The 22,715-nt window shown below is 42.2% G+C and overlaps 1 protein-coding gene across 2 annotated transcripts; it reads left to right on the top strand.

Annotated features, from left to right (window-relative positions):
- The first annotated feature begins 15,611 nt into the window (after positions 1-15,611).
- On the top strand, positions 15,612-18,390 carry mrps16 (mitochondrial ribosomal protein S16). 2 transcript variants are annotated; one of them, XM_018725473.1, is made up of 4 exons: positions 15,612-15,753; positions 15,844-15,889; positions 16,594-16,854; positions 17,439-18,390. In XM_018725473.1, the coding sequence occupies exons 2-4, from the start codon at positions 15,877-15,879 to the stop codon at positions 17,579-17,581; spliced, it is 417 nt and encodes a 138-aa protein (XP_018580989.1). In that variant the 5' UTR covers positions 15,612-15,753; positions 15,844-15,876; the 3' UTR covers positions 17,582-18,390. The 2 variants fall into 2 exon arrangements, with proteins under 2 accessions (XP_018580989.1, XP_018580988.1); XM_018725472.1 differs by having other exon boundaries at positions 15,612-15,710.
- The last annotated feature ends 4,325 nt before the right edge of the window (positions 18,391-22,715 follow it).

Raw genomic sequence — 22,715 nt, forward strand, 5'->3', positions numbered from 1 at the left:
CGTGTGAATTTAATTTCTTAACCGATGTTTAACAGCGCCCAATAATTTTAGTAACAGTTAAACTTTGATTTTTTTTCCGAAATAATACTGCTCGAATTGCGGTATGACTTATAATATTCCGACATGTCACCATCTCTCGCTCGCGGCAGTTTGAAATGCGTCGCGCGCAACTGGGAAAGTAGGGAGTGGCGTTCGCTCCACTAGAGGGCGCTGCTGATCCCTACAATTGACGCAAAAAAAGCTGTGCGCTAATTAGGGAAAAGAGCGCAGGTTCGACGCAACGAAGGGCGCCTACATCCAAAAAGGCGTACATTCTTAAGTGGTAACACTGGCAGATCAGGAATGTCATAAAAAGTAAGATTTCTTTTTATGTAGTCTTCTATAAATATTTACATGCAGTACTTCTCCAATAATGGACCCATTGCCTAGAGGATGTTAGCTCCGAGGCCGAGTGATGCTTGTGTGTGTGTGTGTTTTTGTCTCTCGTCTGAAGACTCGGGTACAAAATAGTTTTCGTCTTTGATAGGCCTCCTCCAAATCTTATCTCCATCTGAGGCACATTCTTCAAACGTCTCGCTAAATAGCCTCTCCTTATTTGTGGCATGGTTATTACCACTGTGCCGTTCCCTGCTCCAAGGTGAGAAGTGCCGCTTCGGCACACCACACTCAATCTTCCTTTAAATCGCACTTGTGCCTTTTGGATATCTTGCCTTCAGTTAGCATTAAAAACAGAAAACAGTTTTGGCGTGAAGCGTTCAACTCGAAGATGTTAACTTTCTTTTAAAAGGAAGAGAGAAGGGGATCAACTGTGATGAGAAGGTTTGCACAGATGGTTTAAGGTCCTTAAGTCTCCACTTGATGCTACTTACTCCTGGCTTATATATGCATTTAAATCTACAAATAGAGAGTACGTAACATTTTACAGCAACTTAAGTTGCGGTCAGTTCTCCAGTTCATGAGCATAATAGGGTCAAGAGGTCTATTTGTAAGTACAATAGTTTGTTAGTCAAAATTTACACATCATTTGCACACAATTGGTTCAAATAGCATTGAAATGAATTCCAACGACTGGATGATGTGTGTCACAAGCGACATTGCAATTTCCACACCTTGTTCAGCTTTCTTTTTTATTTTGACGATCTGCTGCACATGCATAGTGCACCTAGTTATGAATTGGCACTTAGAAACAACCGATATTGCACTTTACAGACATGCCGTATTGCTGGGTAAACGCAAAATCTCACAAAGGGAAACGGGCTCAGCAGAGCGGCAAGAGGTGCTGCCAGTGATGTGAAAAGCTGGACGTCGAGAGCTCATCGTACGAATAAACTGGACAAACATATTCAGAAATATTCCCTGCAGTAAGAAATTAAAAGGATTTTGAGAACAGTTTTCTCAGAAAGTCAGTGCCCCCTATGATTACAGAAGCAAGAAAACAGAAAATATAAAAATGTGCAAGCAGGTGTTTTTGATCTGATGAGCCTTTACGTGTAGATTCCCGGTTCAGCTGGGAAAATACCAATGGGCGATACAATCTTGCTGGATTCATACGGACTGAGGCTGAAACCAGCATCAATACAAATGTGACTTATGCCATTACAGGGCTACAAATGTGTCAGTCATAACCATATCATTAATCTCACAATGAGTTTATTGCCTACATAAGTAATGGCTGAAGAAATTAGAAATAGAAAAGTACCTGAATACCTAAGTACATAATTTGTCTATTGCTGATACATTTCATATATAAAAATTCTGGATATTTTCTACTCTGACGGCACAGCTGTACATTGTATGAACAACCACATGTCAGTCAGCTGATATGCCTCTAAAACAAATTTAAATGTTAATCTTACTGTACTATTACTAGATGTTGCTTTTGGCTATAACTGCATGTTGTTGTTTTTTTTTTAAATAGAATTGAAATATGTGGCAAATGATGTTTTCAAAGTTAAAAGTTAAACAATGGTTTTATTTTGTTAGGTTATTGTTACCTTCAGACCACCACATGTGTTTTTATAGGATGTTTGATTAATTTTTCAATGGACATCAATTTCTGTTATTGCAGCTGGTCTAGTGTCTGTATGGGGGTTACTGTAGATGAGGCGAGTGCATCGGGGTTGTTGCGTTCTTGTTTTATGGGAGGTACAGGTAATGAGTTGATGATGTAGGAACCAGTTCATTGATCAATATTGAATCAGTATTATTTAGCAGATGCTTTTCTCCAAAGCGGTGTACATCCCAGAGAAATACAATGTGTGCATTACATTAGGAGAAAGAGAGACATAGTTGCAGGTGCATGATTCTTAAGCACATTTAGTTTCTTTCCAGAGCAAAGATGCACATCAGCTCGTTCACACATGCTGGCAGTAGGACTTAGCCACACATTTTGGAGGGAAATTAGGTATGTTCAAATACTGGGAGAGACGGAACCCATGGGTGCAACTAAATATGGATAATTTGGTTCAAAATTAAACCTGAGATTTTTCGTTCCCCTCATAGCCATTCTGCGTGTGAGCCGAGAGCGGCAAAGGATGTTTCCAGGTGGTCGGTGCTAAGGGCTCACCTACTGCAGAGCTTCTCATTTCCGGTCCTAGCAATCAAGTGTTTATTCTGTTTTTGTGTTGTCTTGTCTCAGTTGATCGTACAAATTAATTAGCCTCGATTAAGATGTTTAATAGTGCAGTTGAAAGCCTGTTAAACTGAACACATTAGCTGAGGACTCATTGTATATTATTTTCAATGGCGTTAAAGTGAATTTGTGCTTAAGCATATGTAGCAAACAGTTCCACGAGTGCATATGCTAATAAATAAATGTAATAATTTTATAAAAACTTGAAGGAATCGAACTAAAAGGTGTTGTTAATCAAAATTAAGTGATAAAAGTACATCAATGCAATATGTGTCCACCATAATCAGGGAAACCGTGAACTTTTTTTCTGTGTTGCAGAAAAGCAGCAAACATAGTGTTTCTCCTGGACCATTACTGTAAACCACCGGCCTGCTGGTGTGAGAGTGTGTGTCTGGTCAGGGCCGCACCGGTCGCTGGGTGTGGACAGCAGTCTGGAAAAGTAGCTGTGGAACACCAGCAGGTTCACGTGCGGGCAGATGCAGCAGCTATGGATCTATGTGGGATGCAAAGAGCAGTCATCTGGAGGAGCTTGGGATCTTGACAGGATGGTACCTAAGGCTGAGCTTTGTCTGTGAACAGCTTCCCTTATTCGACAGCATGATGGCCTCTTTTTGAATCCCGGAACCTTTATACCTCTGTCAACGCATACTTGAGATTGCTTTCATAAGCTCGAGATCTGTTGCTTCATGACAAGTTAATTGTGAATTTGTTTAGGGAATGAGTCCCAAAGTCCCCAATCTCCTGCTCAGCAGACTATAGGAGATTTGTTCAGACCGGAGGAGGCTGCGCAACATTATCTCTTGTTCTTGCCAGGCCCAAACCCAGGAAAAACCCACGTCCCGCAGCCAGCCGGCCGTGCTCTCTCTTTGTGCAACAATGGCAGCCCATTCCACAGAACCTTGTTAACCCACAACAGCATGTTCACATGTGTTCTGAATTACGCAAACGGATGCTCACTCCATGTGGGAATGGTTTTCTTCGAGTGCTGAGAGTGGCTATGGGAAGAGGCTTGCACCGCGAGCTTTTACACTTTCCTTAATCTCCAAAACTGAGCTCTAGATCTGTCTCGTGACATGAGGTTGCACAGCATCCAGCCAGCGGTTACTCAAAACCGCTCTCCGAGGTCACATGCTTTGTGTAGTGTGACCGACAGTGAACTGTGTGGTCCATCATTGTTCGGTAACATTATAGAACATGAAGCGTAACCCCAAAAAAAGAAAAAGACAGACAGATGGAGAAGATAATCTGCCAAGACGCTGCACCCACTATGAGGCCTAGGAGAGCTATTTAACTGGACACGATAATCCAGATGACTGTTCTTAATTCTGTGACTGTGACTAAGTTATCTGGACCTGAAACGGGGTCCAAGTGGCTATCGCAGCACACTTGTTTGGGTTGGCAGCCCTGCGCATGCCATGCAGCTCTAGAGATCCCGCACCGCTGCACATGGACCGGAGGGAGCGTCTTGCAGCTCCTTGCCACCGTCTTGGAGACGCGGGCGTTCGGGCACCGCTGCGCAGGAGAGCGAACGAGTGGTGATGAAACGCGGCGCCGTGTTAACGTGCGATCCTACCCGAGGGAGGAGCCGCCAGGATGCCGAGTGTCAGCGCGGATTACCCTGGCTCTCCTGAGTGATTCCTGCGCGGGGCGCCGGGGGCGTGAGGGGCCGGGGGCGGCGGGCGACGGAGCGGCGGCAGCGGGCCCAGTCGCGTGGGTGGCGAGTCGACCGCCTTTTCTACTCTCCCCGGCGAGCGTGCAGAGACAGCGGGAGCCAGAGCCATTATCACCTGACTACAGCCCTCACCTGTCCCCTCCAGTTAAACGCTGGCACACAGAAAACGCCCCGTTGCTCCCTGCGCAGCTGAAAAAGCGCTAATGACACCCCTGGCGTATAACCCTGTCACCCCACAGACCTGGGGTGGGGATGGGGGGCTTGTTTTGTATAGAACAGGCTGCTTTACAGAAAAGAGATAGTGTTGCATAACCGATGCGCTCCTCTGCACTGCAGAGTAATCCCTGTCATTCCGTCGACCGAGGCGGGTTCGACCGAGGTGTGGGCCGAGCGATGGAGCTCATGCAAAGAGCGGGATGTTGGACACGTCGCGGGAAACTCTGCTACTCTGGGCAGTGTGGGAAGGAGGCCCGTGAAGTCTGATCCTTTCCTCTGTGTCCGATTGAGATTACCACGGTAAGCCCCCGCAACCGGCTAAGAGCTGAGATAGCGCCCCCGAATCTTCGAAACCTGCGTGTGCAGGTGGCGCCAGTGACCTCTGAACCCAAACTCTCTCCTCGCCCCAAGCAGCTCAACTGCTGTGCGTCCGCATGGGTCACAGCATCACGGCAGGCAAGTGTGTAATGGGTGGAAAAGAGAAAAGAGACACTTTCACTTTTTTACTTTTATAAATTTAATGGGTACTTTGGACTCATAATCCATGCAAGAGCAACATTATCGAAGTTGCGTTACCCAGAAGGCCCGGTTCAGAGGAAGCACCGATCTACTCAAAGCCTCGTGTTTTCTAATATTTCTTTAAACTGGCAAAAAATTTCATTTTCTGAAAAACAATCACCCACAAGAACGTCTCAATCTGCCCTCTTTGGCAGAACGGGCGAAAGATGCTCCTTCGATCGCTCTTGGCGACAGTTGGGCTTGAGGGTGACGATCAGGTTCTGCCAGCATCGAATCGTGGAGCAGAGGTGTACCAAGGCGGCTTTCAAGGCCACCTTCCACACCTGCGTATAACGGAAGCAGGTCCACGTGGACCAGAACAGGGTGAGAACGACTCGATTCCCCGCCATTAAGCAGGACGTGTCCCATCGCTAAGAGTCCTGTACGTATTTTTCATACCTCTAGTCGAGGAACCCAGACTTTTCCTGCCACGTGGGGAAACCTGTATAATTTAATTTCTCACACTTGTTGGCTTATTGATGGAAAACCTCTTGCAAACAGTAATTATTGTAACCGAGCGCTGGAAAGTACGTGTACATTTATTCGTTTAGCGGACGCTTTTCTCCAAAGCGACTTACATCTCAAAGAAAGAAAATATAGAAAGCGCAATACGCAAACGGAAGGAGAGATGTGGATGCGGACACGTGATCCTAAAGCACAGTTAATTTGTCACAACCCACCATATGAACCAGTACTCAACACACGAGTAACTGCATAAAGGTTTACCCATTATGGAACAATTTCTAATCACAAAATTATTAAACATCAATATTATGTGACCCCACCACCATGGCCCTATGCAGCACTCTATCGATAGCTGGTACTGTAGTGGTTAGAGTTGCTGCATTTGGACCCAAAGGTTGCAGGTTCAAGTCTTGCCTCTTGCTGTACTATGCTTGAGCAAGGTACTTAGCCTAAATTGCTCCAATAAAAGTACCCTGCTGTATAAGCGGGTGAATAATTGTAAGTGGCTTTAGAAAGAATAAATGTATGTGGTATAAGTACAATAAAGAGAGATGCTATTTGAAATGGTTGACAAGTCAACTTCCACCCAGAAGCGAACGAATGCACTGAGGGACACAAGAGATACTCTCCGAGTCTTTTATGGGCAGTTGTAACAGTTGAGGACATGTGTTTCTAGAGCTTCAGGGAAATCCTGCTCTAATTCCAGCGCTACTCTGAATAAATTTGAACTCGGTTCCGTGGAGCCGAATTGAAACGAGTGGATTTTTGCCACATCTTTTCCACCGTAGACCGATCGCCGGTGGATTTTTCCGAAACTGCAAAAAGAAGCCATTAGAAATATTTTGCGAAAGGTTTTGGAATGGATTTCAAAAGTGCCCGTCCTTCCCTCGACCGCGGAGGCGTTTCGGAATCCCGCTTTCGGCCGACACTGTCGGCACAGCGAGCCGCAAAGGGGCAACGTCTGAAGCAATCTATTGATTATCCCCCCCCTCACCGTTTCACACAAGTCGCCACCATGACAATTTGTCTGAGATGACTCGTCAGACGCCGGCAGTGTGCAGGACATGTGATGCGAGCCGAGCGCCGGGAAAGCATGTGTCTGAGCGAACGCATTCTGTCCGCTGTCCTATTTGTTCACGCCATCTTTCATCTGTCTGTCGCCAGCTCTCCTGTGGGGCACGTGGACGTCAAGGGCGTAGGAAGGTCACAACCTGACGGACGGGGGTCGCTTCGGGCGGCGCTGCGACCGGGGACTCTAATCTCCAACGACCGGCGACGCCCCTTCTGGTGGACCTTCAAGCCCAGGACCGAATGCCGCCAGCAAGCGGGAACTGCTTTGGAGGCTTCTTCCGGTGGAATGTGGGAATAAATGCGAGCGGATGCTGTAAAAATCACCAGAACCAACAAAACCAGGAGTGGTTCCATTTCACATGATGAAATGATTTGCTAATTCCTATATTTGGACAAACATCACTTTGCAAATCATCTATTTGTGATCTGTGTTAAGTTTTATTGGGACACCAGGACTCTTGGCCACAAACAACACTTGGCATTACTGCTGCATTACTTTTATAAGCTGAACGCATTTTGCGGTTCGCGGTGCCGGAGTGGCCGCTGTGCTCTCGGCAACATGTGATAGAGTGGCTGTGTGTTTGCTTTCAGAACGGCCTTCCTTTGAACCGCAGAGAATGAACGGACTGTTTAATGAAGATGAAAGACGCCACTTACATTTGGGCCTCCGAATTTGTTTCGCTAAATTGATGTGCAGGATGGGCCCGTTAAAGGCCGGCCGTTCCGCGAGGCGTTCGGCCCTTCCAGCAGTGCCCCCTGCCTGCACGCTTAGCGCAGTGGACGCCACCGCGGTCATCTGCTAGTGTTAACACAGCAGGAGGGTAGCGGTGACCTCAAGGTTATGCTCAGGCTGAACTCATCTCACGGGTAACTTATCAACGCCAAACATGTATGAGGCACAGCAGGCCGCCGTCTCGTGGTACTTTGTCTGATAGCATCTCTGCACACTGTAGAGAGTTGTTTTTCAACATTATCAATATCACACACAGATCATTACCACACTGTGGGGTGAACTGGACAGTTTACATTACATTTACTCCTTTAGCTGACACTCTTCTCCAAAGTGACATACAATTATTTACCCATTTATACAGCAGGGTAATTTTACTGGAGCAATTTAGGGTAAGTACCTTGCTCAGGGGTACTACAGCTGGAAGTGGGATTCAAACCTACAACCTTTGGGTCCAAAGGGAGCAGCTCTATCCACTACATCCGCAGTATTAAGGACCCGGACCAGCGAGGGAACGCCTTGTGTGCTGGGACTAAAATTGTTGCCTAACCCCTGAAGAGAGTACTTGATGTAGATGTGACCTCAGTAAATTCCCAGCTACATAAATACATGTGTGTGTCCATCAGTGCAGCATCGGTCCGTGTTTTTCTACTGAACGTTCGCTGCCAAAACCATAATGTGCAATAGATCTTAATTTGGAAAAACAGAGATGAAACTACGGGGGGGGCGCAGCGGCACAGCGGATTTGGCTGGGTCCTGCACTCTGCTGGGTCTGGGGTTTGAGTCCCCCTTGGGGTACCTTATGATGGACTGGCATCCTGTCCTGGGTGTGTCCCCTCCCCCTCCAGCCTTGTGCCCTGTGCTGCTGGGTTAGGCTCTGGTTCGCCATGACCCCAGCTGGGACAAGTAGCTTCAGTCACTGTGTGTGTGTGAGATATGAAGCTACACAAGTGCTTAAACAAAACACGACTGAAAGACTAATTACTGAATTAGTTACTTGCCAAATGCATTACACTTGCTTCCCAAAAACTGGTGTGGATGAAGGGGCGACATCGGGAGCAGAACTCCGCAACAAGTGCAAAGGTAGCACTGAAAACGATCCTGCTTTGACAAACAAATGTGAACTACACTAGAAACAGATGAAGAATTAAGTCAAGAAACAAGCAAGACGCAAATCTTACAAATGAAAGCGACGGCAAGAAGACGTTTCAAAGTTGCTGTACGAATTCCACGGGCCTCAGGTATCGGTGATCCCAACGGCCCGCATCTCACGTCCAGCCACACCTCCCGGCTCGTTCTCAGGAATAATCTCACATATGAACTACACATCTGATGCACAGATTTCAGAATTTTCAGAAATTCAGAGTTTTGACTTTTCCCATCTACCTTTAACAGCGTCCACTTAATACAGGTGTTTTTACCTCAAAATGCGCGATCGTTTACCGCGAACCGCTGTCACTGCACACTGGCACGGGCCACTCGACTAATTGGGTGGCTCGTTAAGGTAATTTTGTGTGTCTGCCTTAATCGAGTCGTACGGAAGGGCCACACGGAAAGGCTTCGAGTTCTCATGCAAACGGCGTCTTTCGCTTTTTTATTTTCGTGTTTTAGTCTTATGATCCGAAACTCATGCAGACTTAAAAATAATTCATTTTGGCTATTACTTTGAATTCAAGGTTCACATGGAAAGAAATATTAAAAGCATAATTTTGTTATCCAGTGAAATATGAGAAACTTTTGGAAACGTTTCTTCTGTGATCTGGAAAAAAAAAAACAGTAAATCAGATTCTGGCGAAAATGTAGATAGACCCACGTTTGGACTTACTAGGTTTTACCTCGTTATATGTTCAAGTTAAAGTGAGAAAAATCCTTTCCTGTTAGCATCTTTCGGTCTGGGAGAACCTAGTAAGTCAGTGAGTTCTGAGCAAATCCAACTCTCCGATTTCTCATTCTGAAATGTGCGTCCAACACACTTACTGGGTTTTTCCAGATTACTGGAGTTTTACCAGCCGCTGCACACAGATTAGAGTATTATTTACTATTTAAATTCAGAAACATTTTTCTCACTCTTTTATTCTGCAGTGAAACACATTTTATTATAGGACGTTTCTTCAGACCAAGTCTTTCAGTGAACCTTCTCCTGTCTTGGGCAAACCATCTCCCCATGCCATATGACTTGGTGGGCGGCTTGTTCTTGGTATTTTCTCAGGTCATCTGAGCGTCTCTAACTTGTGTTGTCACAGACTATTAGGATTGGGACGGCGCGGTCCACCTCTGGCACCAGTGCCGGGGCTCTGGGAAGCACGCAAACGCAGATTTGCCATGCAAGATGCATTCTTTTTGCTGGTACTCGTGTAAAATGTCCGTTTGTTGTGCAATTTTCTGCAGGAGGACGTTAAGCTTGGTCACTGACGTTTTTTCCCATGAATAACATTTCCAGCCTTTTCTTGGAACAATTCGTCTTTTACATATTCAAATAGTTGCACCACAGTGGATTTTTGTTGGTTTGGCTCTTTTTAAGGATTACTGACGACTAATGGCTGACTTTAAAAAAAAAAAGCTAAACAAAAAAACAAGTAAAACTGTTACCCAGATGATCAAATGTTTTATTTTTACATTTGGCTACAATCGGATAGTTTGAAACATTTATATAACACACGATTTCCTGGAGGGGGGTGCGGTGGCACAACGTGTTTGGCCGGGTCCTGCTCTCCGGTGGGTCTGGGGTTCGAGCCCCAGTTGGTTGTGATGGACTGGCGTCCCATCCTGGGTGTGTCCCCTCCTCCTCCGGCCCTACGCCCTGCATTGCCGGGTTCGGCTCCGGCTCGCCATGACCCCAGTTGGGACAAGCGGTTTCAGACAGAGTGTGTGTGTGTGTGTGTGTGAGATGATTTCCTGGTTTGCTTTCTGCTTATTGACCATTTTATTTGATGTTGTACTAATAGTTCTCCAAAAAATACTGATACTCCAGCATTGAAACATTTGACAAAACCTAAGTCATGAAAGCAAGGACGTGTGTGTGGGTGTGTGTGTGTGTGTGTGTGAGGCCTCTCCAGCAGTGATCATCTTCACCATATTCCAGCAACTAAGCTATACAGTACAAAACACCCAGCTCACAGCTGTTGGTGTGCGGACACGGAGGGGGGTGTCAGTGCTGCGGAGAAGGTCTGAGAAGGTCAGTGAGGCTTTACGTGCCTCGCTTCTCTATGATAGGAGCCAATGGTGCTTCGCACCGCTGCCATCCAGCTTCTCAGTGGTTTGCAGCCAAACGGTGAATGATGATGCAGTTCCTTCCTTGCGCCGCCATCACTTTCCATTTCTCCGTCTAACTGAGGAATTGTTCTCTGGAGGAGGTGAAACGCTTATGATACCATCCACATGTCCCCATGTCCCTCCTGGAGGTGATCGATGCAGCTTTTCTGGTGGTCACTGCTGGAAAGCGACCGCCTTGGACGTACCATTCTAGAAGATGTTCCCCTGTCTGTGTTGTAAGGAAGCGGTCCAGTGTGTTATTGATGAGAATGTAATTTCTTAGCTTTATGGTTCATTTTAATTCTCTATATGAAGCATCAGAGAATCTGTAAGAGGAAGAATGGAAAAGGAACAAAATTAGCATCACTTTTTTTCTGGATATTCATGGTCTTGAGCTGAATTTTCTGCACTTACCATAAAAAACGAAAATAACGATTCCCTTAATTTTTTGAGAACTTCTGATGAACGGCATCTGAATAGTTGAATATGTGTGTATGTGTGTCGGTGTTAAAAAATCATTCCATCACAATCACTCCATCATATCATTTTTTCATTTAACAAATATTGAAAATCAAGAAATGGATTTGCTTTATTTTCTGGTGCTGAGAGTAATTTTCAAATGACAGGAAATCCATCCATTTTCTGCTTTTAGACAATGTGTGAAGGCTGTTCACACTTTTCTTATACATGTTATATCCACAGCCTGGTCAGGAGAAAATATTTTAAAAAAAATCATAGCCAAGAGTAAACAGGTATTTACAGAGGGTAGATTTCAGAGACCTGTGCTTTGGGATTTTTGCAACATTTTTGTCCACAAAATCCTCTGCAGAAAACCCAGAAATATTTAAAGTGTATTATTGTATAACTTTCCTTTCAATTCATAGTGCTGATCAGTTGCACCACTTTTTTTTCTTCCCAAAAGGGAACACTGGGAAAGTGTAAATGACCAACTTTGTAGCCTAATGTACACTGTTTTCGCCTCAAATGTTCACTGAGCCAGAAAAGAAGAAAGACTGCAGAAGGACAGCAGTAGCTACAGTGGTAAGAAATAAAACAATAAAGCAATAGTACATACTATACTATACCATACTATGCTATACTATGCTATACTATACTATACAAATATACTGTACACTATACTATATACTATACAAACAGCATTCTGTCTCATATTCCTCCTAGCACTGGCATATCAAGAACAGTTTAAATCAGTCAACATGAGAGTTTAGAATTAATTTTCTATGCTGTAATTCCTTTATCATTCTAATTAAGCACCCAAACACCCAAAAGTATGATATACTATTGTAAGTCCACAGCGATCTTGCACCGTCTCCCCATCTCTTCCGATTAAATTATTGCAGCAAATAAGCGAAGATATGTCAGTGTATTTTGGCACAAACTTGCGTATTCTCTTTGCAGATCATTTGACCAGATGAGCATCCCCAGAAAGACTGGAGAAGATCATATTAAACTGCTAAAACATGTTAGAGCTTAAGCATGGGGGGGGGCGGGGTTGCGTGAGAGGTGTCAGCATCATACCATCTGAAGTCATGGAACATGAGTGATGGGAAAGCACATTCATTTTTTAATTTTATATATGTTCAGTGTAAAATAGCATTTTTCCTTCAGCTGCACATTATGTTTTTCCTCTGCAGAACCCTGGATTTTTGGGTTTAATTATTCATTTATTATATTTGATTTATGTGAGCAGAAAAAAAACTTACTGGTGTTGCTGGGAAGTTTTTTAAACCCTCTGCTTACCCCTGTAACACCCATGTCCTTGTAACCCATGAGAACACACTACAGTCAGTATCAATACATTAATGAATTGGTTGTATATCTAATTCTCCTTATATATCTATATACACAAAACAATATACTATATATACTTAGGAGCAAATTAGTATAAATGAGAAAAAATTATTCTAAAACAGGTCCTTTTAAAGTAATTGTGTAAAACAGCCACCAGTTAGAAAAAAAAAAATAAAATCACATATTTTAAATCAAATCTATCAAAGCAAATAACCTATTTGGAATGCATGTACGGTAGTGTGGAAGGATGCAGTGGTCTTTTGAGAGGCACTAAAATGAAAGGTAAATTAAAATCAATAATGATTTTAAAGACAATAAATAAACTCATGGCATCAACTTGGGTTCGAAAACTGTGAAATCCTTTGTTAAACTCATTTGCCTTGCTTATAAAAACTAGACACGAATGTGACTCAAACCAGGACAGTCCAAACAAAGAATATTCTGGAACAGCGTACGGACCAGATACTGTATCTTGACACCTATTGTGTCGGAAGAACAAATCCAGCTGCGCCTAAATGTAGGTAAATTAACATTGTAAGTCGCTTTGGAAAAAAGCATCAGCAAAATGAATAAACGTAAATGTCACGTAAATGTTTAAGTACTCGGACAGTGATATGTTTACAGATAGGCTACATGGACCAAAATACACATTATTGATCCTTCCTTTGGGGGGCGTGGTGGCACAGCGGGTTTGGCCCGGTCCTGCTCTCCGGTGGGCCTGGGGTTTGAGTCCTGGTTGGGGTGCCTTGTGATGGACTGGCATCCCGCCCTGGGTGTGTGCCCCCCCCTCCAGTGTTACGCCCTGTGTTGCCAGGTTAGGCTCTGGCTTGCCACAACCCCGCTTGGGACAAGCGGCTTCAGACAATGTGTCTGTGATCCTTCTTTTTCGCAGAGACAATGTACCTGAGCGCAATAGCACTCCAGGGATTTTAAACTGACTTATTGAGCTGATGCTTTTCTCTAAAGCAACTTACAAAGTTAAGCTACTTACAGTTATTTACCCATTTATACAGCTGGGTGACTTTAGTGGAGAAATGTAATGTAAGTGCCATGTTTAAGGGAATTAGAGCTGAACAGGGGACTTGAACCTATGACCTTTGGATCTAAAGGCAGTAACTAACCAGAGCACTACCAGCTGTCCTTTTAACCTTCAACCCCAGAGACCGATTCATATTCTCTATGCAGATCATCGTAAGCATGCTGAGGACAGTCACTATGGGACACACTGCAGTGCAGTACGTTCTACCATGGTCCCTCCCTGACAATCATTAATCAGATTCAATGTTATCTGTGCATGACCAACCCAGCAATAAGAGACTAATTCATCTCCAGCTTGGCTGCCAAGGCCTTAACAGTCTCTTACGTGTCTTTCACACAGGTTGAAGGCTTTCCTGCTGAAAGGAAGTGTGGAACAGCTGCCTTCATCTCCGCCGAAGCAAAAATCTGGGTAACTGTCACAATGCATGTAACTCAGCAGCCCTCAAACCACAGGTCACCTTTTATAGTGCCTGCACTCCCATCTGTCAGATCCAGATGTAGGACAAATTCGCAAAGGCTTATGGAATCAAATCTAACACATATGCATTTGATTTGATTCCACAAGGCTTCACAAATTCGTACATTTATATACATATACGAACAAAGAAATACCATTTTCCTTTAACTTATAATTCAATGCTGTGGAAGTTCTGGACTGGGGTAAAAGTCGGACACAGCACTCTGCAATTAGGGAAATACTGTGTTTTTATTTTTAAACTGGAATGTCACTCATTAATGGCTGGATTGTCACATATTTTTGAAAACATAAAAAGAACTGACTTTCCTATTCATATCTGAAGACAGCATTTTGGGGATTATGTGTCAAATCTGCTAAAACATGACAGATATCAACTTTTAATGCACAAGTTCTGTAGTAACATGTCCACTGTGTGATTATTTCTGTTTTGCTGTGACAAAATAAAACCTCGACCATGAAAATATTTATCTTTAATATACAGTAAATATTGATCATTTCATGCACTTCTGAACATCCTAACAAAGTGTATAAACTGCAGAATTGCAGGCAGGCAGTGCGTTGGCGCCCCCTGGTGGACAAAGATGAAACGCCATCAATTTGGTTTTGTCACTATTTCTATTACAGTATTTATCTTAATATGTTGTCTATGTGTTTACTATGTGCTGCTTATGTTGCTGTGTTATTCAGATATTATGGCTTCTGTTTTTGTTTATATATGTGTATATTTGTATTTATATTTGTATTATATTGCTTGTATCACTGCCACAGTAGCACAAAAAGAATTGTTTTGATTTCCTAATGGTATCTTGCATTATGTATCCCTATAGATAGATAGATAGATAAATAGTGAACATCTTTGTGTGCCTTCCTTCCTACATGCATTAGATTACATTTACATATTTAGCAGACGCTTTTCTCCAAAGCAACTTCCAATGAACTCTATGTAGCGTTATCAAGCCGACACACCTTATTCACCGCGGTGACTTACACTGCTAGATACACTACTTACACTGGGTCACTCACCCATACATCAGTGAAACACACTCTCTGTGCCACTCGCAAACATGCAAAATATAGATCAATGACACTATAAAACATCAACATATTCACCAGGTTCAAAGTTGAAATTCCCCTCCAGCTACAGAGGCCATAACCTGCTCATTATTACTACCCACTTTTCCAATGTAGGATCCAGAGGTTATCCTGGAAATGCAAGGCGTGAGAGTGTAGCCCCCAGATGGGAAGCCAATCCATCGCAGGGAACCAAACAGACACATTAAGGCGCAGCTTAGAGTAACCAGTTCACCTGGACCATGTCTTTGGACTGTGGGAGGAAACCAGAGCACCCGGGGAAGCCCCAGGAAAACACAGCGCCACTGTCACTGTACCGCTCCTTGATAAATGACATAGCCGGAAGTGATGGATAAATAAAATGAACGGGTGAATCACTGTGAAACCCGCCTGCTCAGCATTGCAAGTCGCCTCGGATAAAGGGCTCAAGTGAAAGGTTGAGTGCAATAAGGTCAGTTATTCGCGTTCAGGCAGAAGAGGAAGCCGCTGCACGATGACATCCTGACCACAAGGGGCGCTGTGAGCTTCCCGAACAGCCGCTGCACGATGACATCCTGACCACAAGGGGCGCTGTGAGCTTCCCGAACAGCCGCTGCTGCCCCGCGAATCCGCAGAAGGAGGAGCTTTGAAAACATGGCTGCTCCCTGGGCAATGTCACGCTTTTAGGACTTTTCTTTTGTTTACTGTCATCTCAGACTGGGAAGAATAGCCTGTTGTATGTCGGACCTCTTTCTAAACATGGTTATTTTTCTTCTCAAGTGCGCCAACTTTGTTACATGATAAAAACGCCTATTTCTGATGCCTAAAATAATGTCATATTCAGTGTCAGTAATCGGATTGTTTTACAGGTGAGGTTCCACAAACAAACTGAGAACCCCAAGATGGTCCATCTTTGTAAGTATTAATAATATCAATATATTTCTCACATAGTGTGGCTTCAGCGAGGTAACTCTGAATGACCAAAGTGAAAATTACCTCGCTGTGCGTCTATCATGATGATATAAGGCAGCTTTTAGTTTACTGTCAGCGATGGATGGGCAGAGAAATAAAAGTTTGGTGGTTCATTACTGACTATCCCAATGAACTTTGAGTATTACTGACACTTGTGTTCACATTTTCCTGAAACACAATTACAATGCATGTCACATACTGTATATATATAGTACATCATGTCACATGTAAGTAACTGTATAGTACACTTTGACTTTCCTTCACATCTCCACTATGGACAGGCGTTTGCTGTGTAAAGACCCTTAAACTTTTCTGACTTGCTTCCCTCTCTTAACATTAGTTAAAAATCCCACAGGGTACGCCCAGGTTTTATTGTTTGTACGTTTATTTAGCGGATGCTTTTGCTCAAGGTCATTGTAAAGTTGCATTTAACTTTTCCAATCACTTATGCATTCATGCAGTGGTATATTATTACTGTATCAATTCAGAGTATAGATCTATGCGTAAAGGTATTACAGCAGGACTGGGATTTGAACTCAGAACCATAAGACTGGCAGGCAACAGCCAGAATCAGGACACTATCTGCTGGTATGGGCAACTGAATGTAGTTTCATGGTTGTTTCCTTCCTGTGTTTGTCCCTTTGTAGCATCTGCTCTACTGAAACGATACCATGGAGGTTTTGTTGTCATCCGACTTGCCCTTGGCGGCTGCACCAACAGACCTTTCTACCGCATAGTGGCAGCTTTCAACAAGCGGGCTCGGGACAGCAAGTACATCGAGCAGCTGGGGACTTATGACCCCCTTCCCAACAAATACAATGAAAAACTTGTAAGCCTGAATTATGGAAGGATTAAGTATTGGATTGGCTGTGGAGCTCACACAACAAAACCAGTGGCAAAGCTTTTAGGTATGTTCAATGTCTGTATATCTACAAAAAAATTCTAATCACCCAGCATAGTTTGGCAGCTTGTAAAATATTTTCAGTGTACTGATGTTAGTGATGTGGGGGTGCAGTGGCGCAGCGGGTTTGGCCAGGTCCTGCTCTCTGGTGGGTCTGGGGTTCAAGTCCCGCTTGGGGTGCCTTGTGATGGACTGGCGTCCCGTCCTGGGTGCGTCCCCTCCCTCTCCAGCCTTGTGCTCTATGTTGCTGGGATAGGCTCCAGCTTGCCGCAACCCCACTCGGGACAAGCGGTTGTTGACAGTGACGATGGCATGACATGATATTAGTGGAAGCTGCCATTGCATTGTGGAATCACTAAAAGTATAACACGTTAAGTATATCAAGTACATACAACAGTATGTTGAACAGCCTTGTTAACTGTGAGTCGCTTTGGAGTAAAGCATGAGCTAAACGAATAAATGTACATGTAATTAGGCACACTGCCAAGTTGATGATTTTGAAGCAAACATGACTAAAGCATAATAAACAGCTGATGACTGTGAGCGGTGACAGTGCAGTTGGCAACTGGCATGTCCTGGCTATCTCCACAGGGCTCTCTGGGTTCTTCCCCCTGCACCCCATGACAGTGACTGAAGCGGAGCGTAAGAGGAAACGGGCAGAACTGATGAAAGCACAGCCGGATGGAGACAGGGCCGAGGAGGAGGAGCAAGACAAGAAAGAGCAGGAGGCATAGACCTACTTGCTACTGTAAAGAGTGCACATCTGAGAAAGTCAAAATAGCGCATGGGTCCATCTGTCCCCCCTGTAGAAAAAGAACATTTCTGTATATATTGTTGGGAGCCTGATGTTTTGTTGGTACATTACACATTTTGTCAATCACCCAATGTTGATCTTTTGCCATTCATTTATAAATGAAGGGCACACTTTTTTTTTAAAAATCTTTTTGGCTTTATTAAAAACAAATTTAATGCTAGCATATTAAGCATTCCTTGAAAGCCAGTTTTGAGCCATAATTAGTGAGTTGTACAAGAATTTTCCTTGGTAATATTAAATTCTCTATAGTTATCTGAATCTGGAAACACATTTTCTTAATGAATTGCAAGCCATTTTTAACAAGTACTCTGAACTTCAGATTGCTAAATCATTTTCTGATATGACTGAAATCAGACATGGCAGTGATATATATACCTCCAACCCCAAAAGATGTTTAACAATTAACACACAAGCACTGTGTTCCAGGGTGAGGTTTAGAATGTTAAACACTCATTTCTTTAATTTCAATGTGGCCAAACTCCACCCTGTGTCAAGAATATGTTTTAAAAGCTCAAGGAAAATATATGACCTCAGCAAGGTTCTATTTTCATGCTCCCACCTCTGTTGGTATTGCTACAGTTTTTACTCAGGTGTTCAGCAGAAACAGATGTAATTTCTTTCCATGTCTAATCCTCATTTCTTCTTCAGGAACCATTATCTTTCATAAGAAGTTATATTATGGGACTATTTCACAGAATAAATTAACCGCTTTAAGTGAGAACTGGGTGTACTCAAGTATGTTTATGTATCTCTGCCAAACAGATGAACTGTCATTTGTTAAAGTTTAAAAATGAGTGAGCCCATTCACTATTGCTTACATCAGGTTGTTTTGAATATCTGAAATAATTCAAGCACCCTGAAACATTGCAGCTTGAATTTGAACATGCATGGACTGCATAAAATTCCTTAAAATACATTTAAATCCAGAGTATGAATATAAAAGTCTTAGCTGATTAGTTTTCTCTTCAGCATCGTGGATAATTTACAGTGCAGCTCCTTCCACCTTTCAAGGTGGTGTTTGAATCTGTGCTTCATTCAAACTCAAATGGCACACAAGAGAATGTTTTTGTGTTTTTGCTCTTGCTGATACTCAGATAAAAATGCAAGCTTCATTGTTCAACTGCAACCAGCCCATGACATCCTACTACCCTACAGATGAAAGAGATGGGAAGCTCCTCGCTGTTTATCCCCTTATCAAATAATTCACGTTTAGTGTCATGTATGCTTATGGGAATCGAATCACCACCAATACTAGCACAGTTATCAGAAGCTTAAACAAGTTTCAGTGTCTGCTTGGGGGATTAGATAAGTGTTATCTTGATACTTTTTGTGCCCCAAGGCCCTTGGGTCTGCTGGCTATTTGGAGAATTGTTTTCATTTTTAGTTAGACATGTAAAACGCTATCATTGTCCTGGGAAGGATTTTAAAAATTTCAAGAATAATGAGGATATCATACGAACCTCTTAACAGTCAGTATTACTGGAGTAACACTGAAAGATTAATTTTTGCATTTAAATGTATCTGCTACTGAAGGGAAATGCATACGTTTAGGGGAAAAAATATTTGTGAAATATGGGGGGAAATAATCAAATATTCTCTTACACTGTAAAAAGAAAGTCTAGACATGAACTATGAACCTGAAATGTTATTACAAAAATCAACTTCTTTCTACAAGACATACTCCAGTAATGGTTCACCCTACTTATAGTTTTTTTAGTCCTCAAACTTTTGTAACACGTATTACTATTCGTAAAGTTATACATTCCAAATATAACTCTTTATTAGATGCACTGATAGAGGACTAATTGGTTTGCAGTAAAAAACAGTCATTATTTACACATTTTTAAAATAGGCTGGAGATCAGCTGATGTAATGATGAAAGATCTGGAAATGTAAATAGAAGTTTTCTGGTTCAACTCCTACCTTTACCTCCAAGTGTATAATTACTGAATCAGATAATTTCTTCAGTTACAGTATTTCAGTTGACCTGTTGTGTTTATAATCAGATACTCATGTTAAAAACAGTTTCTCAATTTGGCCCTTCCGTTTTTCATTGTGAAATAAAAGTAAACAGGTTTGTCAATTCTTTCCAGCTAATAGATATTAACTTGATTATTAATTAGAATGAACTTCCTTCATCCTAATTAATCAAACAAGGGCTTGGCCGACCGTTTGTTAGCAGATATGGGCTACTTCTGTTGCAAGACTGGAGAATACAAACAATCCCTCATTCCAAGGAAGAGATGAACACCTTGGTTTTTTATTTGCTTTAATATCACCACTGTTTTGAAGCAGATATTAATGGCTCTTACTGGGCCAACCAGGTCACACCTATTAGAATGTGATATATATTACATGACTAAGTGGGCCAAAAATAGTGTCAAACTCTTAAAGCTGTATTTAGCAGAGCTGATTGTAATGTCTTTTGACCTGGGCTCACTATTTATTGGGAGAAATGACAGCTTTTAATCAATATTTCTAAGCAATGAATTAAGTGTTTTCCATGTTTGAGTCCTCTTCAAAAACTTCTCCTATTTTTCAAACTGTAATATAACAATAAATGACAAACTATTCTAAAAGAGCTCTCTATGCACAGCACCCCTGAGACTGTACTTATTCCACATAAGTTGCAAATCTCCCTTGCTTGAAAACCGTTAAATCAGGCCTCAAATGTGAAGCAGCTTGTACTTGGTGCTGTCCATCTGCAATTCCATACAATGTAATGCATAACTTTTAACAAGTCAAACAATGTTTTTATATATTCATACACTCCAGCACAAAGGTGGTGAACCAGTTAGGTTATTAACAAATGTACTTAATTTGTGATTTATCTCAGAGCTTAAAATGCTGACCATTTATTTAGACATTGATATGAAAATTAAAATTACAGATAAAGAACACCAATCGGATAATTAGCGTCTGCATTTCCTATGAAGCACTGTGTCCTGTGTAGAAAAAGATCAGACGAAAACAAAAGGATTTGATTTGAAAACTTGACTAACTCCGGAATGTTGGAAACATGACCCAGTCTCACGGGACTCAGTCAGGGAGCAGTCCCACAGATAGGCACAAGAGACGTGTTGCCATTCTGTTTGTATTATGAGACATGTACATGCAGCTCCAGAACTTTTAAGGGTTTGTTTGTTTAGCTTGTACTTCCCCAGAACAAGAAAGATAAGTTTAGATTGTTTATCAGTGCGATCATACTACTATCAGTACAATTTCACTGCATAACACGTCTTATCAATTGCTGAACATTTCTCACTAGTGCCAAAGGCACACATTATTACTCAAGGCATTTAAGATAGCAAGTTCTATAATCATGCAAATAAAAGTCAATGCATGGGCACTTGCATGGGTAGAAGTGTGGTGCCACATACCACAATATTTTTTCAAATTTAAGTCTAATCTTCCATTATTTTAAATACTAATTGTACAAAATACCTTGTGCTTAAGAAGGGGCAGAAGGAAATATTTTTTCCCTTTTTTTATCTTAGTAAAACTGGTCCAGGCATAGCAATTTCTAGGTTTATTTCTGTCTAAAACATATTCCTAACATAAATACAGTAATTTTTTTTTCTGAATTCACTTCCTTGACAGCGAATGAGCTATGTTGTCAATTAAGGTGGCATGAATCTCAATTTCCGCTCACTGGTCAACATGAAACTCTGACTGGTTTCACTGTTAACAAATCTGGCCAATGACAACAATGAACAAAACAAGTGAGGTGACTCAGACATTTTTAATGGTTCAAAGTGGTTGTGACTGAACGTGGAAAATGCTTTCATTTAAAATGGATATTGTGAAATAGTTCGAACCTATAGTACCTGAAGTAAATGTTGCATCAGGGCACAAAACTGATCAGTTTTGGAAAAACCGCATTTGTAATGGGTAATGTAACAGCAAGCCATTGGTGCAGAAAAGGAAAGCAAATGATTGTGTTCACATAAGACTTGTATAACCGCAGAACCTCTCATATACCGGAACTAAATTTTAGAAGCCGTAGAAAAAAATGCTAAAAAATTTAAACATTTATTTTCATTTTATAAGTTGTATTGTGTAACTAATTGACAGGTGAAAGTTTTTATTTAAGCTGAAACAAATACATGTATATTTTAATACCAAAAAGAAAATGGGTGTTGATCTGTGAAATAAGACCCTAACATGAAGATATGAAAACTGTAAATTATTATATAACATTTATATACACACACACACATTTTCTGAACCGCTTGTCCCATACGGGGTCGCGGGGAACCAGAGCCTACCTGGCAACACAGGGCGTAAGGCCGGAGGGGGAGGGGACACACCCAGGACGGGACGCCAGTCCGCTGCAAGGCACCCCAAGCGGGACTCGAACCCCAGACCCACTGGAGAGCAGGACCCGGTCCAACCCACTGCGCCACTGCGCCCCCTTTCTATATACATATATTAATCACAAAAAAAATTAAAATAACTCTAAGGCATCAGGTTACCTGTAAAAACTCTATATTACAGAGTGAAGCCTAATGTCTGTTTTAATAGTTTGCTTAAGGTGTGCTTCTGCTTTCACACATCACAAGTTTGCTTTTCAAGTGACATATGAGCACACCACACACTTTATATTGTTACTCCTACCCTCTAATCACATGGTTTCTGAACGCCAATGATGTGGAAAGCTGGACATCACTGCAAGATAGAAGGACCATAAACATAACTGGAATTGACATTTGTGAATGTGAAGGAATTTACTGACCATGCAGTGATGACTTATTTCTTCATATTGGAAGAAAAATGCGAGCTGGGAAAAGAACAAGTGTGATTCCTGCAAAGTGTGATTAAGACTACTTTTAAGACAATACGGAGACTGAACTGCGACACATACCAGGCATGAGGCTGTCAGTTATCTTATTCCATCCGGTTTTCCTAATTATAACCACATTTACATTCAGTGACACAGGTAAGAGGTAGTATCTTGTTTACTGTGGGGCAGGGGGTCAGGGTGAAATCCTATTGTAACATTTCTTAAACTGAATAAATGCTAGTTATTGTTTTTACTTATTATATTTACATTG

This window comes from Scleropages formosus, chromosome 22, assembly GCF_900964775.1.
Source record: "Scleropages formosus chromosome 22, fSclFor1.1, whole genome shotgun sequence".
In the NCBI taxonomy this organism is placed as follows: domain Eukaryota; kingdom Metazoa; phylum Chordata; class Actinopteri; order Osteoglossiformes; family Osteoglossidae; genus Scleropages; species Scleropages formosus.